Source organism: Neltuma alba, unplaced genomic scaffold, assembly GCF_004799145.2.
Source record: "Neltuma alba isolate B1F8T4 unplaced genomic scaffold, ASM479914v2 tig00011424_pilon, whole genome shotgun sequence".
NCBI classification, from domain to species: domain Eukaryota; kingdom Viridiplantae; phylum Streptophyta; class Magnoliopsida; order Fabales; family Fabaceae; genus Neltuma; species Neltuma alba.
Genome location: NW_021636108.1, coordinates 202,186 through 222,223, shown reverse-complemented (window position 1 = coordinate 222,223; position 20,038 = coordinate 202,186). Strand labels below are relative to the sequence as shown.

At 36.7% G+C, this 20,038-nt stretch overlaps 4 protein-coding genes across 4 annotated transcripts; all 4 read left to right on the top strand.

The window, feature by feature from the left end:
- Nucleotides 1-127: 127 nt before the first annotated feature.
- On the top strand, nucleotides 128-3,604 carry LOC114713393 (serine-threonine kinase receptor-associated protein-like). The gene is made up of 7 exons (XM_028898024.1): nucleotides 128-740; nucleotides 1,143-1,278; nucleotides 1,854-1,935; nucleotides 2,230-2,405; nucleotides 2,535-2,672; nucleotides 2,751-2,890; nucleotides 3,076-3,604. Exons 1-7 carry the CDS (start codon nucleotides 623-625, stop codon nucleotides 3,336-3,338), a joined length of 1,053 nt encoding a protein of 350 aa, XP_028753857.1. The 5' UTR covers nucleotides 128-622; the 3' UTR covers nucleotides 3,339-3,604.
- Nucleotides 3,605-5,898: 2,294 nt separating this feature from the next.
- LOC114713392 (serine-threonine kinase receptor-associated protein) lies at nucleotides 5,899-9,659 on the top strand. The gene is made up of 7 exons (XM_028898023.1): nucleotides 5,899-6,530; nucleotides 6,803-6,938; nucleotides 7,471-7,552; nucleotides 8,234-8,409; nucleotides 8,539-8,676; nucleotides 8,755-8,894; nucleotides 9,081-9,659. Exons 1-7 carry the CDS (start codon nucleotides 6,413-6,415, stop codon nucleotides 9,341-9,343), a joined length of 1,053 nt encoding a protein of 350 aa, XP_028753856.1. The 5' UTR covers nucleotides 5,899-6,412; the 3' UTR covers nucleotides 9,344-9,659.
- A 1,450-nt stretch (nucleotides 9,660-11,109) lies between these two features.
- Nucleotides 11,110-13,228, top strand: LOC114713361 (probable histone H2A variant 3). Its single transcript, XM_028897995.1, has 2 exons — nucleotides 11,110-11,335; nucleotides 12,678-13,228. The coding sequence occupies exons 1-2, from the start codon at nucleotides 11,222-11,224 to the stop codon at nucleotides 12,972-12,974; spliced, it is 411 nt and encodes a 136-aa protein (XP_028753828.1). The 5' UTR covers nucleotides 11,110-11,221; the 3' UTR covers nucleotides 12,975-13,228.
- A 4,394-nt stretch (nucleotides 13,229-17,622) lies between these two features.
- Nucleotides 17,623-19,324, top strand: LOC114713407 (GDP-fucose transporter 1). Its single transcript, XM_028898044.1, has one exon. The coding sequence runs from the start codon at nucleotides 18,022-18,024 to the stop codon at nucleotides 19,078-19,080; it is 1,059 nt and encodes a 352-aa protein (XP_028753877.1). The 5' UTR covers nucleotides 17,623-18,021; the 3' UTR covers nucleotides 19,081-19,324.
- Nucleotides 19,325-20,038: the final 714 nt, after the last annotated feature.

Genomic DNA, 20,038 nt, shown 5'->3' with positions numbered 1-20,038 from the left:
CTCCCTCGCCCTCTCTTCCAATTAACCAAACAGGAACTTGTTGACTGACCTCCACGACCACGCCCTTGCATTTCCCCTCCATTAAAAATCCTCCACTTTCTTGACCAAACACACGCTTACCTTGCCCAGCTCTGTTCTCCTCTGCCCTTTATGTGCCCTTCTCCAACTTCGTTTGACAATTGTAGGCCTTCTTTACAAATGGTTCTTCCCTAGCCTCCATTCCTCTTGGAGCTCTTCTGGAGGGTTAGGATTTAGGAGGTGTGGATACATGTATATTACCATTTTTCGGCTCCCAGTTTCAGTGAATCGGCGTTCCTCACTCTTTATACCGCCATTTTCTGACTTAATCTTCGTATGATTGAGACAGCATTTGCGTGTCAATCAGTCACCGAGAGCTGTACTCATCTGTTTTACCAGTGATTGTTTCTTCTGAACCTTCTTTTGGTTGCGATTACTAATATTTTTCAAAGATTTAGGGTTTATTTGAATCTCATACTTTGGACAAATAGTAATAACAAGGAAAGAAAGAAAGCACAGAATTTATTGGGAGCAGAATCTTTTCATTTTTAGCTCATTTTACTCATAAACTACGCTAGAAGTTACTGGATTATCGTCTTCAAGAATGGACAAGAAAAAGGTGGCGGTACCGCTTGTTTGCCACGGCCATTCCCGGCCTGTAGTGGATCTCTTTTACAGTCCTGTTACGCCCGATGGGTTCTTCGTTATCAGTGCAAGCAAGGGTATAGTCTCTTCAGCCATGGCCTTATCTTCCTTGCTTCAAAATTCAGCTTTTGAACTTATTCTTGTTGGCTGCACTTGTTTTGTCAGCAATGGAAATACGAAACTGGTCTTGATTGTTATTTTTCCTGTGATTTGATGCGTCTGACTCATTTTTTGTTCTATTCTATGGTCGCTCTCAGACTTCACTGGGTCAATATTTTGTCGCTTATAATCCAAAACAGAATTGTTTATGTTAAAGGATGAGAAGTTGAGTTGCTTAAACTGCTAGTGCTTATATTAAAATCTCATATAGGATGCTGGCATTTCCGCACTAACGTATCGAACTTGCGCGTGTTATTTATTGAACTTTTTTAATATATATTTTCACTGTGATATATGTGAGCTTTTCTTGTGGGGTTTAGATTCTAGTCCTATGCTCAGAAATGGAGAGACTGGAGATTGGATTGGAACATTTGAAGGGCATAAAGGTGCGGTATGGAGTTGCTGCTTGGATACAAATGCTTTACGGGCTGCCACTGCCTCTGCTGATTTCTCATCGTATGTAATTGCTTTTTTCAATTTTTGCTTGCTCATTATGAAGCTCACTGTTCTGCGCATCTTCAATAATGCTAATTGTCTTGTTAGCTTACGGGGATCTGGATCACCTGCCTTGGCTAGAGTCTCCATTGAAATTAATTGATTCACTTCGGATGCATCTGAATAAGTTCTGCATAAGCATATACACATCACCAGTGGTTGGCCAGTTGTCCGTTCTGCTGAATCAATCCATTGTTCCTATCAGAATTGTCAGCATCCCGAGTTTTCCTCACCTTTTCTTTTTTTTATTTTACTTCAAAATTTGAACACTGAAAATTGACTCCCGTATGTTTGCTTTTGTCTTTTTATACAATGGTAGCAGTATTTGACTGAATCAAGTTTTCCCTTTTGATGCCCCACAAAAAAAAAAAAAATGTTCTCTTTTATCTCCTTTTGTTTTTAATGTACTCAACAAAATGCAACAGGGGTAGTTATAGGCTTTGAGCAATAAATGCATTGAGCCGTGCTGAACCAATGGTAGATGACATTCACCAATGCGAGGATGCTAGGTCATGTTATTTTGTTTTCATGTGCAGAAAAGTTTGGGATGCATTAACGGGAGATGAATTGCACTCATTTGAACATAAGCACATTGTTCGCGCATGTGCCTTTTCTGAGGTAGACTGGATGCTTTATAATGTTATTTTTGTCTACTTTCAAGCAAGGTCTTTATTAGCAATTCATAATTCTTAATTTTAGAAGTTCTTTCTTCCTGTCTTCTCCCATCACACCATCATCCTTCTTGACAATTAATGTTTAGTGGTCCCTTTTTCTTTAATACTCTTGAATTTGTTTTATCCAAAGAATAAACTCTGGAGATTAATTGATGCCATAAACACTTGTCATCTGTCTGGACCTAGACTACGAAGGCGTTATTGCTCACATGCATTACTATTTTATAACTGGGAGCAGGATACGCACCTTTTACTTACTGGGGGATTAGAGAAAGTTCTCCGAATCTATGACCTGAATCGTCCTGATGCACCGCCCAGGGAAGTTGAGAAGTCCCCGGGTTCAGTCAGGACAGCTACATGGCTTCATAATGACCGGACAATATTAAGTTCTTGTACTGATATGGGAGGTGTCAGGTACATTGCTCGTTTAGTCATGTGATGCTGAAGCTTCTCTTAGATTCTATTTGTTTCTTGTTGCAATTTCTGAATTTTGATATCAATCATCAATAATATGTTGGGCTGATTTTACTCTACAATTCTAAGGCTATGGGATATAAGAAGTGGTCAGATAGTTCAGACACTTGAGACCAAGTCATCTGTGACCAGTACTGAAGTGAGTCGGGATGGTCGTTACATTGTAACTGCGGATGGCTCTACTGTTAAATTTTGGGATGCAAATTAGTAAGTTGTAAAAATAATTGGTTGATTTCTTCAGAATATTTTATATTTTATGCTCAGGATGTTACTCTTGCCTTTCAGCTATGAGCTGGTGAAGAGTTATGATATGCCTTGCACCGTTGAATCAGCTTCGTTGGAACCTAAGTGCGGGAATAAATTTGCTGCTGGGGGAGAAGATATGTGGGTTCGTGTTTTTGATTTCCATACTGGCCATGAGATTGGTAAGTGATCAAACATCTGTCACTCCCTAATATGTGGTCCGCTGCCTGCTTGAAGCTTTTGTAGGGTCATTTCACTTTTCCAACTTGTGGTTTGCAGTCTGCTCAGAGGGTTTAATATTTCGGTTTATTCTATAACTGTTGTGATTTATGTATAATTATTGCAATGATCTCTATCTGGATGACAGCATGCAACAAGGGCCACCATGGTCCTGTGCACTGTGTCCGTTTTTCTCCTGGGGGAGAATCATATGCCTCAGGATCGGAGGACGGAACCATAAGAATATGGCAAACTGTCCCTTTGACATATGATGAATCGGCGTCTATATCTGCAAATGGATCAGTTGCAAATGTGAAGGTTAATGCAGACGAGGTTTCACGCGAGATTGAGGGTTTGCATGTTGCGGATGAGGGGAAATCCAAAGAAAAGGAAGAGGCTGGGGAGGAATAAGTGATCCGAATAAGGACGGTCCTTTTGACTGGCAGGCTTATCATATCATAGACAAGTGCCAACTTCTAGGCAGGTTTGGTAAGCTGAATTCTGTAAATTTTTGTTTACATCAGTCAGTTACTGAATCAAGTGACATTGTTCCATCCGGTTTGCAATATGCTCGGCGGTTTTCACATTTAACTTTTCTATTGGGGTTTCTGGCGTATGGGGAATAACCTAGTATTCCAATTGTTAAAAATTAATAACATGGTAATGGCTTGAATATTTTGATTGGCGTTGGACCTAATCAGGATTTTCTGAGTTGGACATGCTTTAGCATTCCTGGGGCCATCGCTTTGTAAATTGGAAGGCACGTTCGTTAATACAAAAGTCAAAGAATTTTGCAAAGAGGGATCAACTACCTATACAGATAACTTGTTACATAACTCATCAAAAAGTAAAGCCTTACACACCAGAAGATGAGTATCTACAGGAACATTTTCATGAATGAGATGGTGACTCCAGTGAACGAGTCAATGAGCGCAGCAATTTGCTTTCCTGTCTTTCATAAGCGGATTACTTTGGGAATGTCCCCCGTTGATAAGGTTCAAAGCTTCTATAGAATCAGTGAAAATCGATGCTGGAAGAAGAGGATGCACAAAAAATTAGTTGAAAATACTGAATGCTAAAGATGCCGGATGCGTTTTGGTAAGAAGTTGATATGCTCTGTTCGTTCCTGAGAAGTGGTCTCTAGTCATGGGTATCGCTTTATTTGTTATTTCTCTTTGATTGATCACCGAATAAATATACATTTGACATTTTATAAAAAGAAAATATTAACTAACTTTCTTATTTGATGAATATTGGATATAAATAACAAAAATGTAAATATTACGTTTGAAAAATATATGAATTATGGTACGAATAATATTAATAAAATTTAAATAGTGAAAATTCGAACAACAAATTCGCATGGAACAATTTCAAAACTTTAAATGATTAGTTTTGGTTATGAATTGATGGCGATAATTGGAATTTATAAATTTGTATAGGTTTTGATTACATAAGGAACTTAAAAACCTTATGTCCCGTTTAGTATAATGAAAAAGTTTTTGATGAAAATGGGAATGGAAGTGGAAGAAGAGGAAATGAGTTAAATGTGTCTTTGGTATGTCAATGGAATTTATGCATTAATTTTATTTAATTGATATATTTATATTATGAAAAGCCTAAAATACACCTAAATTTTATATGAGAAAGACCCAACCCATCGAACACTCCTGTTGCAAAAGTCTCCCAAGCTTCACCGCCATCAATGGTGGCCATTAGCAGCAGATTCAAGAGCAGGAAAAAAAAAAAAAGACGCGCACAAAAAACGACCAAATCAAAGAAGCTTTATGAAGAATAAAGACAAAAATTGCAGAGAAAAGATCGAAAAAGCTTTGTACTTTTATATTAGCCGCCATTGCCATCTTGATTTGCTAGTGATGATGAAGAACCCATCATAAAACAAGAATGAATCAAAATGCATGTGTATTGCAAGTGGATGCCGGGGGAGTGATTCCAGACTTGAAATGCATCTAACGTGTGTGAAGATTGGTGCCGGAGACAGCGAGGCGATCAGTGTCGGAGACAACGACGACAAAAGTGGGGCAACTAGTAGACATAAGTATCGAAAGTGATAAACATGCAAGCACAAAGTTGAGGGTAGAGATGGTAAGTGAGGAAAGAACTGAGGTTGGAACTGAGTTCCATCTAGTATGTTACTTTTTTCAATTTTTGATGAGCACACTCGAAGATAATACTGCCTCCGATCCTAATTATAAAAGCTAGCTGACTAATTTGAGAAGATTAAAAAAAAATTAAGTTAGTTATTGGTAATAAATAAATGTTATCTTTCCTAAAATATCCTTGCTAATCAAATGTATTGGCTAGAACTACTTTTGTTAAAAGGATTACTTTAGAGAAAAAATATATAAATATGAGAGATAAAGCAGATTGTGATCTTATATTTATGACCAAAATAAAAGTCAAATAAGGTCTTATATTAAAAACTGGAGGTAGTATCATTTAGAATTTTTTATTTAAGTTTTTTATATAAAAAATTAATTTTATAAAATATACACTGTTTTTTTTTACCGAAATAATACACTATTTTATACAGCATCACACACATCATTAATTAACGTAAACATTTTATTACATTTCATCCCCATCAAATTTCATATCTTACCTTGTTTTTAACATCGATTCTAAAATAGTTTTGCTCCAAAAAAAACATCGATTCTAAAATAAATTTTGTTCAACAATAATCATAATTTATGACAGGTTTAATATATAAAATCAACAATTCTCTTTTTTTTTTTTTTTGGGTAAGATAACATCAACAATTCGTTAACAATGGGATGGGAACTATGAAGTTGGGTCTAGGCCCAAAGTCATTCAGGCATATGCAAATGAGATCTCTTCTTGGAATGCTCGTACGACATCGTACGATTCCCCCCCATTTGGGGGTCCCACCCCGACGAGAGATCACCGTATAAAAGAGCAGATCCAAAGCCATCGTTTCCTCGCGCCTAGCCCTTGCCTTGCCCGGCTCTGTTCTCTTCTTCTCTGTACCCCTCTCCAACTTTGTTTTTTATTTGTAGGTTTTCTTTATGTTTGGTTTCTTCTTAGTCTCCCATTTCTCTTTTAGATCTAAATTTCTCAGAGCTTTTTTGGAGGGTTAGGAGGTGTGGATTCATGTATACTTCCCAGTTTCGGTGAATCAGCGTTTCCCACCTGTGTTTTTAATACCGCCATTTTCTAACTCAATCATCGTATGATTGAGTCAGCGCTTGAGTTTTAATCACTCACCGAGAATTGTATTTCTTATTTTTACAAGTGATTGTTTCTTCTGAATCTTCTTTTGGTTGCAATTACTAATAGATTTTTATAGATTTAGGGTTTATTTGAAACTCATACTTTTGATAAGAAAACAAAAATAATAATAAGGAAAGAAAGACAGTATGTATAGGGGGGGAAATAGTCTCTTCATTTTTAGCTTATCTTACTCGTAAACTAGGCCAGAATTTACTGGATAATCTTCTTCAAGAATGGATAAGAAAAAGGTCGCTGTTCCGCTTGTTTGCCACGGCCATTCCCGGCCTGTAGTCGATCTCTTTTACAGTCCTGTTACGCCCGATGGATTCTTCCTTATCAGTGCAAGCAAGGGTAAGGTCTCTTCAGCCATGGCCTTATCCTTTTGGCTATGAAATTCAGCTTTTGAACTTATTCCTGTTGGCTGCATTTGTTTTGTCTGCAATGGAAATACGAAATTGGTTTTTATTGTAATATTATGCACGTGTTCAAATTAGAATCCTGGATATGATGGTGGCGTATCTGCACTAATGTATCGAACTTGCACACATTGTTCATTGATTTTTTTCCCCAAAAAAAAAAAAAATTCACCATGGTGATATGTGAGCTTTTCTTGTGGGGTTTAGATTCTAGTCCTATGCTCAGAAATGGAGAGACCGGAGATTGGATTGGAACATTTGAAGGGCACAAAGGTGCGGTATGGAGTTGCTGCTTGGATACAAATGCTTTACGGGCTGCAACTGCCTCTGCTGATTTCTCATCGTAAGTAATTGCCTTTTTCCCCACCTAATTTTGGCTTGCTCATTATGAAGCTCACTGTCCTATGCAGCTTTGGTAATGCTAATTGTCTTGTTAGCTTATGGGGATCATCTCAATAAGTTTAGTTAATTTTTTTCAATGTACACATGTCACTAGTGCCCCCTGTTGTTGGCTAGTTGTGCCTTGTGCCTGCTGAATTAATCCAGTTGTCTTATTAGGGTTGTCAGCAGCTCAAGTTTTCTTCGCCTGCTCTTTTATTTTATTTTGAAGTTTGAAAATTGAAACTTGATTCCTTTATATTTGCTTGTCTTTAATAGAATGGGAGCGATATTTGGCTGAAACAAGTTTACTCTTTTGATGCCCCGCGAAAAAAGAAGTTCTCTATTTTCCCCCCTTTTGTTTTAGTATTTCCAAGAAAATGCAACAAACGTTGTTCTAGGCTTTGAGCTATAAATGCAGTGCTATGTTGAGCGAATGATAGAAGATGCTCATCAATGTGAGGTTGCTGGATTATGCTATTTGTTTTCATGTGCAGTAAAGTTTGGGATGCATTAACAGGAGATGAATTACACTCATTTGAACACAAGCACATTGTTCGTGCGTGTGCCTTTTCTGAGGTAGATTGGATGCTTTATAATGCTATCATTGCCGATTTTGCCTTGTTATTATGATCATTGTTGATTGTTTATGCGGATGGAAATATGAAATGTAAGTTACAATGGTCCAGAATGATTCGACATGCCAGCACAACTAAAAACCCTAGGGTGGGGGGAAATAAGAACCTAGAAGTAGCGTTATTGATGTGTCTGCCTAGAATTGAGTAAATTAGAATCCTAATCCTAATTTCTCAAATAGCTATCTACCGGTCATATATTTTAACGTTGTATCTCTACTGTACCAACATATTTGAAAATTTAGCCTTTGCAGAAGTTTTGTCTACTTTCAATTGAGGTTTTTATTAGTAATTCCTGTTACTTAATTTTAGAAGCTCTCCCTTGCTCCCTTTTTTCCTTTCCTGATTTCTCCCTCTGCGTTTTTAATAGTGATTCCTGTTACTTAATTTTAGAAGCTCTCCCTTGCTCCCCTTTTTTCCTTCCTGATTTCTCCCTCTGCACACCATTAGCCTTCTTGACAATAGATGTTTTGTGGCTTCTTTTTGTTTAACACTGCTGAATTTGTTCTATCCAAAAAACGAACTCTGTACATTAATTGATGCCACGAACACTTGTTATCTGTCCGCACCAAGACTACAAATGCTTCGTTGTTCACATGCATTACCATTTTATACCTGGGAGCAGGATACGCACCTTTTGCTCACTGGGGGTGTAGAGAAAATTCTCCGAATCTATGACTTGAATCGTCCTGATGCACCACCCAGAGAAGTTGATAAATCCCCTGGTTCAGTCAGAACTGTTACGTGGCTTCATAGTGACCAGACAATATTAAGTTCTTGTACTGATATGGGAGGTGTCAGGTACATTCCTCATTTAATCATGTGATGCTGAAGCTTCTCTTGGATTGTATTTGTTTCTTGTTGCAATTTCTAAATTTTGATATCAACATCAAATGCTATATTAGACTGACTTTAGTCAATAATTCAAAGGTTATGGGATATAAGAAGCGGTCAGATAGTCCAGACACTTGAGACTAAGTCATCTGTGACCAGTGCTGAAGTTAGTCAGGATGGTCGTTACATCGTAACGGCAGATGGTTCTACCGTTAAATTTTGGGATGCGAATTAGTACGTTTTAAGCCTAGTTGGTCAATTTGTTCAGAATATTCTTTATTGGATGTTCAGCATGTTACTCTTGCCTTTCAGCTATGGGTTGGTGAAGAGTTACGATATGCCTTGCACCGTTGAATCAGCGTCGTTGGAACCTAAGTGTGGGAATAAATTTGTTGCTGGGGGAGAAGATATGTGGGTTCGTGTTTTTGATTTCCATACTGGCCATGAGATTGGTAAGTAATCAATCAATCTTCACTTCCCATTGTGTTGGCTGCTGCTTGCTTGAAGCTTTTGTGCGGTTATTTCACATTTCTGACTTGTGGTTTGCAATATGCTTAGATGGTCTAATATTTCAGTTTATCCTTTTAACTTGTGTGATTTATTTATAATTATTCTGATAATGTGTCTCTGGATGACAGCGTGCAACAAGGGTCACCATGGTCCTGTGCATTGTGTACGTTTCTCTCCTGGGGGAGAATCATATGCTTCAGGATCTGAGGATGGAACCATCAGAATATGGCAAACTGGTCCTTTGACCTTTGATGAGTCGGAATCTATATCTGCAAATGGATCACTTGCAAAGGTGAAGGTTAATGCAGACGAAGTTTCACGCAAGATTGAGGGTTTCCATGTTGCAGATGAGGGGAAATCCAAAGAAAAGGAAGAGGCAGGGGAAGAATAACGATCCTAATAAGTGTGGTCGTTTGGATCAGCGGGGTTATCATGCCATAGACAAGTACCTACTTAGACAGAGGTTTCGGAACCTAAATTTTGTAAATTCTTGTTTACATTGGTCATTAAATGAATCAAGCGACCTTGTTCCATCCAGTTTGTACTTTGTAATATGTTTGATGTTTATTTACTTCAACTTTTTTAACGGGGGTTTTGCGGCGTAAGGGAATAACCTAGGTTTTCTTCGGCATGTTTGTTATAACCACCAATGAAAGAGTGTTTCTTTTGAAGTAATGAGATTGAGGATGAAGATGGGAATAAGATTACTTCCTTTGGTATGTCTCAAATAAGATAGGGACTTTTTTTTCATTACTATGTTTCGTGGAGTAAAAATATAATGGAAAAGGAAATGATATTATTGCACTTGGCCAAAGTACCCTTCATCATAAGATATTATTTATAAAATAAACCAGTCAAGATTTGAGATATTTGGCATTAATGTTGAAGAAATTAATTATAAATTGAGGAATGGGTGTGGGACTCCAACAAGCCAAACGAAGGTTTTGGCTGGCCGTTGTATTTTTCCATTCGCTTTCATTGCCATGCCGGTCGAAATCAGAATTTGTAGATGCGATATGCAGAGCTCTGCAAATACAAGTTCGACTATTTTTTCCCTGGATGGGGAATGGGCACAAATCTGCATTTAGGGAAAATTATTAATGTAATCTCGTAAACTTTAAAGTTATAAGTGAGATTGATTCGCCGAGAGATCTACTAACAGAGTCATTAGCGTTAGCACTTGATAGTTTCTCTGTGACTTGTACGATGACCAAGAGCAAAATGTCAATAAAAACAAAAAGCCCCTGAGGCAGTTTTACGTAATTAAATTATTACTACATTCTATCTTTAACATAAAACTGATTTAATATTTAATTTAGTTCTGAATATAAGATACTAATTCATTTTGTGTCTCATGTTTATTTATTTTTTTTAAGATAGTCTTTGTAATAGTTGCACATATTAAATGTTTTATTAAATGATAGTTCTAACTAATATAATTGATTAGCAAGATATTTTTAGAATAACTAATTTTTTTAATCTATTTAAATTAGTCAACTAGCTCTTGAGAATTGAGGTAATATTTCAAATACAGGGGTCTTGCTGTATTTCTTTTTTAGTCCCTTTTTTATTATCTCTTTCTCATTGGTCGCATGACTAATTAGTTGATAAGATTCAAGTCTAACATATGACATACTCGAGAAAGACTATTGTTTCTGCATATGATTGATTAAGGTTTACTATATTCTGATGCATGACTCTAGCCAAAAGAAGAAAAGAATTGTTAAGCCTTAAAATATTATTTTTTAAATTTAGACCAAGATAAAAAGGATGTTATTTATTTATTTCACAACTTAAACGTTAAACTGAGTTAAGCATTTATAAGTCCTTGATATAAGAACTAGTTAACTAATTTGAGTAGATTAAGAAAACTAATTAAGTTATTTATTTGTAATAAATAGGTGTTGTTTTTCTAAAATATCATTGCTAATCAACAATATGAATTTAGGTCTTATATTTAGGATCAATATAAAAATCAAATAGTATTACCCAAATCATATCAGATACTGCTATTAATTCAAATTAAGCTTTTATTACTTATTTAAGCGAAAATATTAAAGAAAAATGAGCTGAAATACCGAATATGTGATTTGCATTTTGCAGAGTGAGAGAAGGTCAGTCAAGAGGGGCTCTATAAATTGGGTTTCCCATCTCCCTCAAATCCGACGCGTGCGTTCGTAAACTCAGCCCCAGAGTTGAGACTTGAGACCAGCGACCTCTCTCTCTCTAAAATCGGACTTCTCTCTATCCCTTCTTTTGGCGGGAAAAAATGTCGGGGAAGGGCGCGAAGGGTTTAATCACCGGCAAGACCTCGGCCGCCACTGGCAACAAAGACAAGGACAAGAAGAAGCCCACTTCTCGCTCTTCTCGTGCCGGACTTCAGGTCTTTCTCTTTCTTCGTCTAGATCTCCGGCTTTTTGCGATTCCTTTCTTCATTTTGATTTTCTTGAGTTGATGTCTTCTTTTAGCTGTCTGCAATCTGAACATTGTTCCTCCCGGGAAATATGTGATTTATTTGTTCTGGAAATTTATGGGTCTTGTTCGTATGTTTGCTTTGTTCTGTGGAAGTTTCGCTAAATTCTCGCACGGCTAAAAAGTAAAACTTTTTTTTTTTTTTTGTCAATCCATTTCTTCCGTACAATTTGAACAGGGCACAAATTCAACAAGTGAACTCTTGAATTTGAATGTTGATTTTTCATAAATAGTTGCTATTAGGTCCAGGGGGTGCATTTGAAAATGTTGTATTTGTTTGCTTCTTTAGGCTAATCCATCAACTTTCATGCAGCTTACACACACGAGTTGTGCACGCTGTTTCTTATTTCCTTTCCGTTTCAGTGTTCGTGAGTGTACATTCTTAGTAAAGCATCATATTTGCATGACTTATGTCTCTTGGATTCACGACATACATACATTACTTACCTTTTCCTTTCTTTTTTTTTTTTAATGTCTTTGATCGTTTATTCGTAGGAAAGTTTTGGGCCAAGAGAATACTTAGAAAAGTTTGTATGACTGTGATATGAAATACAGAAATAGTCAGCAGACCATTTTTGTTGTTGACTTATGAAGTTAACCATAGCTACATCCTAGGCTCATTTGCCTTAAATGTTATTGGAGGCCCTGCTTTGGGAAGCCCATTCGGTTTGAAGTCATTTCTTGCTAGCTGATGTCAGCAAGTCACCGTAAACATTAACAACTGCCAATTTCACGCGGCCCTTTATGCCTTTTGACTAATTGAGTGGGTATACAGAGGAATATTCTCCATTTGAATGTACTTACTAGTTTGAATTTCTATGGACCATTGCCAAGATAATGAATCTCACCGATCTGATTAAGCAGTAATTAGATGAGTTAGATAGTTTATTGAAATTCATGACCTCATCAGTGATCAAGAGTTTTCAACTCTTTCTGATAGCTTTGCTTTACATGATTCCGCCCCTCCACATTTTGATAGAGGTTTTTTTATTGGAATGGTATTATTTCTGGGAGGCCTAATGCAACTATAGAGCTACTGTGCTCAATAAGAAACATGTATTGAGGAAAGGGCACCAGTTCCTGTGATTAGTGGAAGACCTTTAAACCCTAGTGCTTCTTTCTCAATCAACTTTCACTTTTTTGACGAGGGAGTAAGCTTTTTCAACTGCATTGGACCATTTTTCTTATAGTTCTCAAGGCACCATATGCTCTTGTCTCATCTATCCTTCTATATCTTTGCATATGAACTGCAGTTCCCAGTTGGCCGGATCCATCGGCTGTTGAAGTCGAGAACCACAGCACATGGTAGAGTGGGAGCAACAGCTGCTGTCTACTCTGCCGCTATTTTGGAATATCTAACCGCTGAAGTATTGGAGCTGGCGGGGAATGCCAGCAAGGATCTGAAGGTTAAACGTATCACTCCCAGGCATTTACAGCTTGCGATCCGTGGTGATGAAGAACTCGATACGCTGATAAAAGGAACAATTGCTGGGGGAGGTGTGATTCCTCATATCCACAAATCTCTGATCAACAAATCTTCCAAGGAGTAGGGTACTAATAGATAAGAGGTGCTGAATTAATGGAAATTTCCCCCCTTCTCTATTAGTTGTGACTTTGTTGTATGTTACTGAATCAGCAGAGCCATGCCATTTGTGTTCAGATTCTGTCATGGATAAAATTGACCTCATGGCTCTCAACTTCCTACTTGACTGAACTATGGTAGTTGTGGATAATGTTAATTTTCCTATGACATATTTACGAATTTTCAACTGCATGAATGGCTTGAGTGAGAAGTTAGTCATTAGATGTCGTGTTGTGCTGTGATCGAATTCCCCTTGCCTTGGACCCAAAAAGGAAGGTGGGGTCATCGTATTAGTGGACTCATGATTTAGCTTATTGCATACGTCGGAATGGGGTGATACCTTTCAGATTATTTACTATTACTTCCGGTCCTTAATATAAGACCCTATTTGATTTTTATTTTGGTTCTAAATATAAGACCTCAATCCACTTTGTCTCTTATATTTATACAAGTTTTTTCCAAAGTAGTTTTTCTAACAATGATAGTTCTAATCAATATACTTGATTAGCAAGGATATTTTAGGAAAAACAATACCTATTTAGGACAAATAATTTACTCAACTTATTTTCTTAATTTCTTTAAATTAGTCAACTGGCTCTTATAATTAGGACCGGAGGTAGTATTAAGGGTGATTAGATTAGACTTAGATCATTTGTAAGTTAATGTTTGTTACTTGTGCGCTCATGTGAACTATAGAAAATGGATTATTTTGTCCTCAATGGTATTTTTCTCATCCTTAATGTAAATCTAATTAACTAATTTAAGTAGATTAAAGATGCTAGTTAAATTAGTTGATATAATATATATATTTTTAAAATGTTCTATTCTTTTTCTAATTTTCTTTCTTCTCTTTTTACTTGATTATTGTTGAGGGAATATCACTAAGATTAAGTTGGAGAAGAAATTGATAAATATGTAAAATAAGTTTTACGTATAGAATCAATATAGTGTCAAATTAGGTTTTTATTTTAATATAGGATAAGTGTTTTAGAAACTGAAGCAGTTGTTGTTTTGAAAAAGTGAAATTGATCAGATTTGGCGTAGGTGTTGTTCTGGTGCTCGTAAAGTAGTTTATTTATAGATGACAGATAAAATAAAACAAGCATTTAAAACGTCCCCATTTTAGAGAATAAAACTTTCAATGGTTAAGTGACACAAAATTTTATGAGAAAAAAAGTGACATAAAAGTGGAAACGAAGACAAATGAGAGGATCATGATAAGAGGCAAGCAAACAAATATGAGAATTGGGAAGTGGGGTTGAACAATAAACAGGTGGAAGAAACTAATGGAACAGCACCTAAAGCACTTTTAAGCCTAGAATATGCCAAAAATATGTTGCCATATTTCCTTTATTTAAGTTTATCTTTTTTATTTCAATTCATGAATAGTAATACAATAGTACAGTACTATAGATATTCTTTCAGGCATTCCCCAAGTTTGAGAATATCCCCTCGCGCGTGTTAAGATATTCTCCTAGGACGGGGCTAGTGAGACTATTGAGTCAAGATAATGCAATTTCATTAGTTTTTAATCAATGAAAATGGTACTTTAACTACTCTCCCAATCTTAAATGCAAGAACAAGCAAGATGATTAGTTTGGATTCCAAATAATCTATTTCATCTCTCAAATTTATTTTTTTTAATTAAATTCTTCCTATTAATTTCAGACACACATATTAAGAGGATCTTCATCAAGGAAGTAATATCTAATGCAAATGATTAAGAGGTAATTTAGAAAATCAATACACATTTTAATCTTTATAAGTTAATTACCTAGTTTGTAAATTTACGATTGGAAAGAGTATTTTCCCCACGTAGAACAGATCTGATGATGCCATTCCCTTTTTCTTTTTCTTTCTTTTTTCTGCTTTTTTCTTTTTCTTTCTTTTTTTGGCTTTTTAAATGTCGTTATATTATGTCATTCTTTCGTAAAAGAAAATTCTGCAGTCACTAATCACAACAAAACAAGACAACAGAAGCCACTTGACATGAAAATCTATATATAACTTCATCATTTCTCTGCTGCCACTAGAATCACTCAAGCTTTTGCGCTCATCATATCTTTTGCTGTGCCTTATATTGTGGCTGGTACAGTTCTAGCTTTCTGGTGCAGAAATGGCGGTCGTTCATCAGAGTAATGATGAGTGCTTGAGGCTGCATGGTGATGTTGCCTTGCCTGATTATTATAAACTGCAAGATCTGTTTGCTTCTCAAACCAGACCCAAGTTTGAAGGAGATGGAGACGATGATGACGGCAGCGACGGGGACGGCGACTATGACTATGCTCCGGCAGCCTAGAACAGAGAAAAAATCACTTAGTGAGAGTCGTGTTGCCTTTATATATATGTATCGATACTGAGATTAGCTTTAGCTGCTTAATTAACTGGTTTAGAAGCCCTAGCTAGGTTAGAGAGAGAAAGAAGAAACAGCTTCACATATATACATTATTAAGCTTGCTTGTAAGCTTAGTATTTCTATATGTACTATGGTGTGCATGGTCGTAATATATTGTTGTCACAAATTAACAGTATAACGTATTTTTGAACGTTGATGGGTGTTTTCTTCATTGATATATAGCTTAGATTGTGTGTGTGTGTGTGTTGTGTATGTTTGACTGCTTACGTTTACAGCCAACCATGACTATTTAAAGTGAAGAAAAGAAGAAGAAAAAAGAGGTAGTAGAAGGCCCCGCTGAACACACACAACACAAACCTCACCATATAATATGGTATTTTTCTGAGAGATATAAAGTAATTATGATACATATATGATTCATGTGAATTAATATAATATAACAGTATATAGCTTAAAGCAAAAATGTTTTATATAGTCTTGGTATATAGTGAAACTGACCTCGAGGGGCTTAACTTGAGCAATATCCTCACTAGTTTTGGTTTTGATCTGATAGCCTATTATACTAAAGTGTTTTATATTCTCAAAGGTATTCTCAAGGTTTTGTAGTGATTTTTATAGTTTTTTAAAGCGATATATATATATATAAATATTAACTATATGATGTGTGTGTGTACGGGTTTGTGATTAGTTTATAAAGCAGCAATATTACAAAAGTAAAGAAAATTGAAAACATAATAAATGCACCCTTTGGATGTATGTGTGCATTACTATGAATTAATTAATTATACAAGGAGATTCGATGTGTTGGCAAATGGTACGAATAGTTTTGTTTTGATGATCTGCTGCAAGGTAATGGTGGAGCTAGCACAATCACAAACTACTATTCACTCAGAGAAGATCATTATCTTTGCGTTTGAGATGATATGTGTTGTAATTGTAATTAATGCCTATAAATAAATGTAATGTTAGTACTGTTTTTTTAATATAAAAACTAGCTTGATTTTTATTTGTTTTTAAATATAAAACTTCATTCTATTTATCTCTCATATTTATCTTTTTTTTAAAAGATAATCTTTATAGTCTTAGTTGTACATATTAAGTGTCTCATCAAATGACTATTAATTAGTAAGAATATTTTAAAGATATAACACTTATTTATTATAAATAATTAATTTAATCTATTCAAATTAGATAATTAATTCTTATATTGAGTACTGAAGGTAGCATGTATCTATAATATTAGAGCAACCACCAGCACTCATGCCTCTATTATTATCACTGTATCTCCTCCATACACACAAACAAAAAAACACCCCTCTCTCTGTCTTTCGGACCTTGCCCGGCACAGTGTGTTTCCCATGTGGATGCAGCAGGCATGTAGCAGCCATGGATCCACATACCCTATTATTATGTGACTCATTCAATTATTATTCCAACAGAAAATTCAATCATCATTTGCCTCCGCTTTATACTTACTGCATCAATTCTTTGGTTTGAAAGTTAAAAACTTTTCACTTCTAAAAATAGGGTAGAACTTACAACCTCTCACTCAAAGATATTTCTAAGCAGAATAGTTGTTTTTTCAAGTAGTGTTATATCTAATTAGTTAGTTAATATTTGAGATAGATTTATCCCACTAGACTATAAGGCGATGAGTATAAGGGGTGTTTTGGTGGTAAGATCAAAATCTAATGATTTTAGAGTGTGTTTATAGTATACGAGTAAATATGTGGAGAAGTTTATCTCGATTTACGAAAAAAAATACTTTTAAAAGGTGATTATTTGGATATCCAAACACCCCTAAATATGAAGCCTTTTGTGCAGCCTCCCTCTTTATTTCTAATCAATGCCTGCGGGTCACCAACAAGGATGTCTTGCATAATGGGTTAGTTTCTTATAACGTAGCGCGTTAAGATTCAAATCTTCAATAAAATTTTTGTTTATATGTTTAATACTCGATTGTGACTCAAATATAACTACTTTTAATTTTTTTTAAAAAAATGTGTTGTAGGGGACTAGGGGCCTTGCACGTCCCCCTTGCCCTGTGGCGATTCTAACAGGCTCATTTACATTGAGACTGGGTAATAAAGAGACATAGTTTACTAGGATGGGCTGGGCCTGATTTTGCGGGACCCGGACCCAGAACAAGATTTCCCAAACGATGTCGTGGTGGTCCGGGCGCGCCTTTTCTATCCATTCATTGGCTCTTCCCTTCCTGCCTCTGCTTCTTTCCTCCGTAGTCAGTCCTCACTTTCAACGCTTGCCTTGCTCCCGCGTCTCTCATTCTCTCTCCCTTCAATCAATATCGTCTTTATTACCGTGCGTACGATTTCTCTCTCGTTTCATTTCATTCACTCATCCTGATTTTCTCATTATCTCTCCTCCTTTTTCGTCAAGATCTGCGTCCATCTTTGTGTCGGTGATTCAATCCTTCCCTCATCTTTAGCTAGCACTCTGTGCCCCATCCCATTTCACCTCTCGATCTTTTTTCTACAAATCGACCTATATCGTGAATAGTGAATACCCAGAATCAAGCCTCCGCGATGATCCCGTGCTGTATCTCTTCTCAATTGATTTCTACGCTCTTCATACTGCTCAGTCTCTGATTTCCCCAGGATTGTGTGTCATTTGGAGGTGAATTTGGTGAAATAGTATCGTTATGTCGGCGATTCGATTCGATGCCACCAAGCAGTACTACACCACGAGCAGCCTCGTGGTTGGGTATGCACTCTGTTCCAGCTTGCTTGCCATCATAAACAAGTATGCTATCACTATGTTCAATTACCCCGGCCTTTTAACTGCATTGCAGTATCTGACTTCCGCACTTGGGGTATGGGTCCTGGGGAAGTTGGGATTTTTACACCATGATCCTTTCACATTGGAAACTGCCAAGAAATTTTTGCCTGCTGCTTTGGTATTTTATCTGGCAATCTTTACCAATACGAATCTTCTCCGTCACGCAAATGTCGACACTTTCATAGTGTTTAGATCCTTGACTCCCCTTCTGGTTGCTGTGGCTGACACCACTTTTCGGAAGCAACCGTGCCCTTCGAAGCTCACATTCTTGTCGCTTGTCATCATTCTGGGCGGAGCTGTAGGGTATGTGGCCACTGATTCTGCTTTTTCGCTGACTGCTTATTCGTGGGCGTTTGCTTATCTGATAACAATTACTACTGAGATGGTGTATATCAAACATATGGTCATGAATCTTGGATTGAACACTTGGGGGTTTGTTCTGTACAATAACTTGTTGTCATTGATGATGGCTCCGATATTTTGGTTTCTGACGGGAGAGAACTTTGAAGTTTTCGCTGCTTTGAGATCAAACTCAGGCCATTTATTCGAACGTACAGCATTTGCTGCGGTATCATTGTCTTGCGTGTTTGGTTTGCTCATCAGTTTCTTTGGCTTTGCAGCTAGAAAAGCTGTTTCTGCAACAGCATTTACTGTCACCGGAGTGGTCAATAAGTTTCTTACCGTAGCCATTAATGTGGTTATTTGGGATAAGCATGCCAGCCCAATCGGTTTGGTTTGTCTGCTTTTTACTATTGCAGGGGGAATTCTTTATCAACAGTCAGTTACTCGATCTACCAAAGCTCCACCACAGCGTGATGCACTGGTGTCTAAGCAGCCAGATGTTGAGAATAATCATGATGATGATGATTTGGCGGATGAGAATCAACGAATGGGCATGCATAATAAACATGCATCTGTATGAGCATTTGTACTATTATTTGTCAGGATTTCATTTTTAAGCGGTCTATTTGCGGTCTTATCTTTAGTAACGATTTTAGAAAATTTTGTTGCATTGTGACAAATATTTGTTTCGGTAGGGTTATGTTCTGCTATTATTATAGTTTACTTCTCTCGCTTTGCCTTCTCTCTGAGTTTGTTTGGTAGCCTAGGTTTCATCAGATCAAGATTTTCTAGATGAAGGATCATTTCTTTGCCCGGATTTTTAAGGTACTCTTTTTCTCAGCGGGAGGGCTTCCTTGTGGTAATCCTGAACAAATTTGGGGTTCGGGTGGACTTTGCTATGAGGTTATATGGAGGTATTAATCAGTTGTGAAATCGATCATAATGTTTCCATAATTTTTCTCTTGACAAGTGTTGATGACTTAGTCACTTCAGGTCTCCCAATCTTAAGAGATTCTGTAGTCTTTTCCTGTTCGTCTTTAACTCTGAACATGATATTGCGTGATGTCATGCTGATAGGACAAGTTGTAATGTTGGGGAGAGGTAGATGTACTAGGTTCTATTACTATTGCTACTTACGAAAAAATAGATGGTCTGAAATGGGATTATCTGTGATGATGATCGCAGGCCTTAAGCGTCTGACAACTTTGTTCATTATCTTATAAGCTTGCTGTGTTATCTTTCAAGCCAGCCATATTACACTGTGATTTGATGTAAAGCATTTAATCAGTGATTTAACTTACTCTAACCTTAATTAGTAAATTTATGGCTAGTGAGTTACTGTTATGTGATATTGCAACACAGCCTGCCGTTGAGCAGAAGCAGTAGTGTCAGAGTAATTGTTTGAGAGTTTCACAGCTAGCTTTTAGCCATAATGCAGAGGTTTTCTTGTTTCTCGTTGTAATCAAAACACAATGTTAGTGACACCCTGATAGTCCCTTCACCGGCATAAAAAATTGAGGGTCAATAGGTTCTCAGGC